Here is a 7,960-nt window from a genome sequence, read left to right on the forward strand (position 1 = left end):
GAAAAGAAAATGTTAGAGACAATTTAGTCTGAATAGAAGTCTATAGCATATTTTTCAAAGAATTAACAAAATTAGCATATTTTTTAATTGCCATGCATTAGGATGCATACTCAAATTTCTCAAAGTGTGTATGTCCAGCATCATTCAAATGTAACAAATCTAAAATTGGTTAAATATGAACAAGCGTTAGAAGTTTGTAACAAAAACATATTTGCACCAACAACCTACATACATAGATATATACTCTCCAAATATATATTTATTGAGCCACAAGCTTTAACCCAGAAATAAAAGTACGTAGTGCTTAATATATAAGGCCTTCTTATTTCTTTGTTTATAATAATAAATCCAACCTTAGACCTTGAGCTTACAAATAATAATAATTATAATTAGTATTATTAGAAGATTTTGAAGAGAGAAGACTTGGAGGTTCTCTGATTTCCAAGCCAGTGTTGCATATGAACTCCAATGGCATCCAAGTAGATGCTGCTTCTGCCATGGAAACCCACTACTTTTCCTTCTGTTGTAGTTGATGTGAAATATGTCCCTATCTCTTCCCCGTAAGGACCGTACTTCCCTCGACTTGTGTAAAACGTTAATGACCTTATTACTTTGGCTTTTTCATCATCTCTTGTAAAGCTACCATAATATCCCGATATGCATATCAACACCTCATTTGGATACTCCAACTTAATCTGTGTCAGTGTCAAAACAATAATCATGATCCATCCATACACATTCAATTATTAACATACAAGAAAAACTAATTATTAATTAGTGCTTATATCCTATATAAATATACCCGATGTGGTGTGTTTCCTCCATTGCCACCATGTTTAACAGACCAAACAGGTTGACCATTTCGGTCGTACTCAATTTGTATTGAGCAAATGGCTTCGGGTGACCTTGTCAAGTATATCTGCTTAATCCCAGAAAAGACTCCATCGTCCCATGCTCTCCCTCCATCCCCACCCCATGGTCCTGCTCCGCATGGGGCTGGTTCTTTCATCACTCCACATGCAATCTACAAACCCATACATAAATAAATATACACAATTCTATAATAACAATAATATTAGAAAAACTAGAAAACAAATTAATTAATAATAACCTCTTCAGGAGTTGTTCCACGCTTTGCAAGAACTAGTTTGTTAGGCCATTGAGGATGGTCTATCTCAGAAAGACCCGATTTATGAAGAGGGTCATCATGACTTGTATTAAATGGGACTATTGCTTTGGAATTTGAGGTATCTACTACTGCTGGCATTACTTTCCCTTCTAAAATGTGAACCCCAATAGCATCTAAGAACAACCCTCTTCTCCCATGGAACCCAACGACTCTGCCTTCCTTTCCTTTGGTGGTAAAACACCCTCCTCCTTGTTCTTCTCCATACGGGCCGTACTTCCCTTTTGTGGTGTGGAAAGTCAAGGACTTGATCACCTGAGGGCCCATTATCATTGCCGGCCCATATGTACCCGTTATGTGGGTCAATATTTCGTTTGGATAGTCGAAGATTACCTGCCAAAATGTTACGTTTGTTGGAAGGAACACAAAAACAAAACAGTCAATCAATATTGGCGAACAACTTTATAGAACCAAACCACATGTAGATAAAGATTTTGACATTATTATTTTCACCTTGTCAGATTTAAAACCTCCAGTTCCACCATGTTTAGTGCCCCAAACAGATTCACCATTTCGATCATAGAGGACTTTTATGTATACAATACCAACGTTTCGAGATATGTTGATCTGTTTGATGCCTGTACATGCTCCTTCGTCAAAGGAAGACCCGCCCGTGCCACCCCAAGGACCACAGCTTACCACACCTTCAATCTTTGAGGAAGACTTATTCTCCTTAACAGGTGTGATCTATCATCAAACCAGAGCTTATATTGAAAAATCAAACTGGTAAACTAATATATCAGGGTGTGAGAATAAAAGGGTTCGTTTCTTACCTTCTTCTTCTCTTTTTTGTGTTCTTTGCGTCCAACGTCACTAAATTCTCGAGAAGAATCAGAGTCAGAAGACAATTGCCTAGTAAGTTGGTTGTTTGGCAAAGGTTTAGAACCGAAGTTATTATTATTATTATTGTTGTTGTTGTTATTATTATTATCATCTCTCTGTCTCACGGCAACAACTATATCATAGCTTTGCCCTACACTACCTTGTATGACAGAAAAGCCACTCATGTTCTCGGAGGTCGCATTAACGATATAGTTCTGAGCAGCATGAACCTGAGTTCTGGTGTGGACGACGTCGTTTTGTTTAGGAAGAGGCTTCAAATGAACCCCAATTGAGTCAAGAAACCAACCCGCTTTGCCATGAAAACCAACAATTTTTCCATCACTCATTGGGAAAGAAAAACTTGTCCCTTTTTCAACCCCGAATGGGCCGTACGTTTTCTTGTTGCTTTTCAACGTCAGTGAACGAACTAAGGGCGGACCCCATTCGTTGAGCTTAGCATAGTAACCGTTGATGGAGGTCAAATATTCATGAGGGCAGTCAAGTTTGATCTGTAAAATAAAAGTTTTAGTTTGGTTAATATTTTACATCAAAAAATAAAAAAATTCTGAACAAACTAACTACGTAACGTTGTGTTATATGTTACTAACATTGTCAACTTTAGGGCCTCCACGACCACCATGCTTCTCTGACCAAACCGAGCTCCCGTTATTGTCGTATTCAATCTGAATGGAGTCAATGGTGGTTCCATGAGCTACGACCACCTGCCTCACCGTTGAGTAGACACCATCGTCCCAATCGATGCCGTCGTCACCTCCCCAAGGCCCAACTTTGACGGGTTTCTTCCCCATTTCTTCAAACGTGCTCTGTTTTGAATCAAAGTACGGGTTATAAACAACAGACCATATCAAAGTTAGTTTAAACTAGCTAGTACAAGTAAATGGAAAACAAAAATAATGGCTTTGTTTTTGTTTTCGGCTTGGAGTGTTATAGGTATAGTAATTACCATATTGGAATAGAGAAAAAGATATAGAGAAGATGAAGGCAGATAGCGAGTTGAAGAGCTCAGTGAATGAATGCTGAGCTGATGTAAAGAATGAAGATATGAGTATGAATTTATGAACATCAAAAGGGTGTTCGGTAAAGGGGAAAAGAGTTAAATATTAATATATCTACAATACAATGACTTTCTTCATGACTGTCGGTATGGAGCTCATTCGGGGTAGCACTATGGAGGGCAAGGGTTCATGAGGGAAGAATCAGATCCTTTCTTCAACGAAAAACAGAGTCCAATCTTTTCTGATATCTAAAAAGCATTCCATATTCACGACAGTGAGAGATTTTATTTCAGTGCCATTTTGTCTTTGTATTTGTTTAATACAAAGAATCAGTTAATGGGAGCAGATAGCTCAATCCTTTATTCCAAATTTCGAATATATGGATATGGACCATGGAGGAGGATGATGAGCATCTTCATGGGAGTGGGAGGACATAGACACGTCAAGGCAAATTATTGCTCATTCTTTCCTTTCCAACTTACGAAAAGAAAAAGAAAAAAAAAAGATTTTTAACTTCTTATTAGCGTTCATTTCATCAATTTGGAATGTTATTGACCCTTTTTTTCTTTCCTTCATTCCTTGGATTCTCATTCAACCAGGAATCCGTGATTAACTTGTCTCCACTAAAGCTATGCATGTTGATTCACTGTTCTTTATATATCCACATTCCCTTGAAATTTACATCACTTAATTTTCCACATTGTTTTTTTAAGTTAATAATTGGGATGCTCATTGTCAGCTTTTGCTGCTATTATCCAACTCCATTTCACCATCTTTGAGCAAAAAAGAAAAGCTTTTATTGTTCTCCAAACTGATTCCATGATGGATTGTTTCCCATATATACTTCGTTGTAAATATGATTCTGTAATCAAACCATTCAACTATGCAAAATATTTTTCTATTTCTTTAATCTGATTATGGTAGATTGCTTGAAAACTACGCAAACTATTATCACTCTAACCGAATCTCTTTTTAGACTTTTATGGGGAATTTTCCAGTTTGCTGGTGAAATGCTGTAAATGGAATGAATTTTGAGTATGCCTCTCGTGGAAGATCTATTGAATTGAACAACCGAAGAATCATTTACATTATTAGATGCTATGTTTTTTTACAGTCTACAAGTTACTTAACAGTAAAAAAAATATACATTGGCCATCTTCAACCAATTCTCCCTCTTTGCGAGTTTGAGTTGAGGACTACCAATAGTTCCTACAAGAACATTGCCCTTTACTGAAACGATGTAGGCACACTGAGTCACTCAAGTATATCTCACACCCATAGGCCTTGGAGATATACTTTGCTGTCTCATGGCAACCTTCACACATTCTCAGGTGTTTAACTATTCTGATACATTGGGCCTTCCTTGGAAACTCAATAAGGGCAAAAGCAATTGCAAGCTTTTCACTATGCACACCACCAACCTCTTCCTTATCTTCTTCCTCAAAGCAAAGCCCGTCACGAAAACCAAATTTACCCACTTTTTCTGTTATATCATGTATCCAAGGATATAGATGAGGTTCAGACTGATCACCAGCAACAAATGTGTAGACTCTGTTGTTAAGTTCAATCCAGCTCCGTCCCATATTCCTTTTAGTAGAACTCTCTTTCTCTAGCTTTCTCATTTTAGAACCACTCTCAGATTTTTTCCCAACTAAAGCATCAGCCTGCGCTCTTAACCTCTGAATCAAGTGATTCCCAGGATCAAACTCAAGCAAATGATTCAGAGCATGTACTGAGATCCCAAAGTTCCTATGAATCCTACTAGCAGTAAGTAGAGCCTCCCAAATTGAAGAGTCCGGTTCTACTGGCATATCTTCAATGAACTCCATTGCCTCTTTAATCCTACCTGGACGGCCATATAAATCTACCATAGAAGAATAATGTTCTAGACTTGGAACAATACTATAATCTTCGCTGATACTACAGAAAGCTAGCTTTCCCTTTTCTGTTAACCCAGAAAGACTGTATGCATAGATAACACTAACAAAAGTACCTCTATTTGGTTTTAATCCCGATTTCTTCATGTCATCAAATAGATCAAGTGCAACTATTGACAACCCATGCAAAACATAACCAGCAATGATTGAATTCCAAGTGATAATATCTTTAGATGACATTCTATCAAATATAGTCCTTGAATATATCATATTTCCAGTCTTGGCATAAGTGTCCACCAATGAATTTGCCACTGGAATTTCAGACTCTAAGCTTCTGCGTAGTACACAGCCATGTATCTCTCTCACCTTTTTTGCAGCAAGTATACTTGCACATGCAGGCAGAACACTTAACATAGTAACCAAATTAGGACTAACACCATAGGACTGCATTTGTCTAAATATCCCAAGTGCCCTGCCTTGATCCCCACGGTGCAGGTAACCAGCAATGAGAGAGTTCCATGTCGCGGTGTTTCGCTTGATTTTGCCATCTTTCTCCATCCTTTGAAAGAGATCCATGGCTTGGTCTTCATCACCATTCTGTATATATCCTGAGATCATGATATTCCATGAGATAACATTAGGCAGCACGTCTGATTCCTGCATTTTCATGAAGAGTTCACAAGCCTTTCCACAGTAACCAGCTTGACAATACCCACCAATCATTGAGTTCCATGAGTAAACATCTTTGTCTTTAATCATATCAAAGACTTCTTGAGCAGCTTCCAATTGTCCACACTTGGAATACATGTCGATAAGTGAATTTCCAACTAGAACATTATCTATAAGACCAATCTTAATTGCAAAAGCATGGATTTCGAGCCCTTTGTTGAGTGATCTTAGAGATGCACAAGCTGAAGCTGCACTTGCTATCGTAATTGCATTTGGGTTGACTCCTGCAGAAAGCATCTCTTTGAACAAGTCTAATGCTTGACCTCTCCGGTTATTATGAGCAAACCCTGAGATCATAGAAGTCCAAGTAAATACATCTGGAGCAATCCCAAAACTTTCCATGTCTTTCATCAATCCCATTGCAACATCAGTTTTCCCTAAATGATTACAACTAGCAATCAATATGTTCCAAGTTACCAAACCCGGTTCGGTCCCTCCCTCTCTCATTCCATCAAAAATTCTAGTTGCTTCTTTAACCTGACCAGTATGGCAAAGCCCAGATATAATTGCATTCCAAGTGACAACGTCCCTCTCGTCCATCTTCTCGAAAAACTTCTTAGCCCAATCCAGTTTCCCGCATTTTGCATACACAGCTAAAATTGAATTGTTGACTCGAATAGAGCCACTGAAACCACATCGAATCACCATCGAATGTATCACCTTGGTCGTCTTGAAATTCTTGCAATTCCCACAAGCCTCCAATATCTTAGGCAAAAGGAATTGATCGGGAACAATACCATCTTTCATCATCAAGAAGAAAAGCTCTAAAACTTCCTTCCACCTCTTAGCTCTAGAGCACGCTCCAATCATAGCTGACCACGTGAACAAGTTTCTTTCACGCATTTCATCAAAAACTCTGCGTGCATCATCCAAGTACCCACATTTCGCATACATACTGACTAATTTAGTTTCAATAAAAGGGTCAGCGCACTCAACCATACCCATCCGAGCATGAAGCTCCCGACCCAACCCAATAGAATTCGCATCAATGCAAGACTGTAGTAAGTTGATATAGGTTCTGGGTTTTACCTTGGACCCACGTTCGGCAATGGAGTCCAGAGCAACGATGGCCTCGCTGAGCCGTCCGTTTTTACAGAGGTCATCCAAATGAGAGTCTGGGAATTTGGGACGCGTTTCAGCAAATAGAGGAACTGGGAGTTTGGTGGGTTTTGGAGAAAATTCAGAGGGACAGCCATAGCCTGCTTTGGTGGGAATTATAGGTATAGGAGGTTTTAAGTTGCAGGGGATAACTACGTTCTCCATTTTGGAACTTACAAGGATTTTCCAGTTTATGGGGTACTGTGATTACCCAGAAGGTCTGCATTTTGAGTTCATGGCTGGCTTAGATTGGAGTTGAGTAAGCAAAGGATTGAGCGATTGTACATGCGTCTCAAAGCGAGTGGCTCATCATCATATCCTTTTCTATTTTCTATTTTCGCTTTTTTATTTATTATTTATTATTTATTTTGTGAGAAATAAATATCTCAATCATTTGTTTTTTTTTAATTAAATTACACAATTTACGCTTCATGTTTTAAAAAATGCAAAAAATTATCCTCAAATTTTATAACAAAGTCCTTATCTATCGGGTATGGTAATGGTGGTTTTATTCTCAAATTGGTGCTATGTTTAACAAAAAAAAAAATGAAGGTTTCAATGGTGGCTCCGTGTTGTCAAAATAAAAATAATATACTTATTCAAACTTTATATAAATTTACAAATAGATACAAATTTATGTTATGATTAAAAAAAAAAGTGTTGATTTATTTATTTATCATAGTATTTTTATTTACTAAATTTTGACTGGATTTAGTTATAAGTTAAAAAATGATGGGAGGCCTTTAGTTCTAAAAAATTATGTATAAATTGTGTAACTTAGTCAAAGTAGATGATATGATTTTGGTACGCATAGCTTTTAAAAAGCATTTTTATGTAGGGCTATTAATTTGTATAATCGTATCGTATACGTGTCAATATAATTATGATATGATAACATTAAGGTAAACATAAATACAATACGATTGTCAAAAATGCGAACACGGCACAATTAGTTTAGCAGGTCACATAGCACAAACAAGATATGACATGATAACATGATTAATATGTCATTATACAACACGAAATTGACACATTTAATCATAACTATATAAAAAATTATGAAACATATGATAATTATTTTTGTTATCGCGTCGATACGATTATTAAACGTGTGACACAATTATGACACGACACGATTATTAAATATGTCGATACGAATATGACATGAATAAGGTAAATACGTACATGACACAATTATTAAATATGTCGATACGAATATGACATGAATAAGG

The 7,960-nt window shown here is 37.1% G+C and overlaps 1 protein-coding gene across 2 annotated transcripts; it reads right to left on the reverse strand.

Moving 5' to 3' along the window:
• Window positions 1-241: 241 nt before the first annotated feature.
• Window positions 242-7,034, reverse strand: LOC133807164 (jacalin-related lectin 3-like). Of its 2 annotated transcripts, none has more exons than XM_062245337.1 (7): window positions 5,010-7,034; window positions 2,617-2,832; window positions 1,960-2,517; window positions 1,640-1,873; window positions 1,112-1,519; window positions 803-1,024; window positions 242-695 (listed from the first exon to the last, which is right to left on the reverse strand). In XM_062245337.1, exons 1-7 carry the CDS (start codon window positions 6,891-6,893, stop codon window positions 399-401), a joined length of 3,819 nt encoding a protein of 1,272 aa, XP_062101321.1. In that variant the 5' UTR covers window positions 6,894-7,034; the 3' UTR covers window positions 242-398. The 2 variants fall into 2 exon arrangements, with proteins under 2 accessions (XP_062101321.1, XP_062101319.1); XM_062245335.1 differs by lacking the exon at window positions 5,010-7,034 and adding an exon at window positions 2,973-3,199.
• Between the last annotated feature and the right edge of the window lie 926 nt (window positions 7,035-7,960).

The sequence above is a fragment of the Humulus lupulus genome, chromosome X (assembly GCF_963169125.1).
Source record: "Humulus lupulus chromosome X, drHumLupu1.1, whole genome shotgun sequence".
In the NCBI taxonomy this organism is placed as follows: Eukaryota; Viridiplantae; Streptophyta; class Magnoliopsida; order Rosales; family Cannabaceae; genus Humulus; species Humulus lupulus.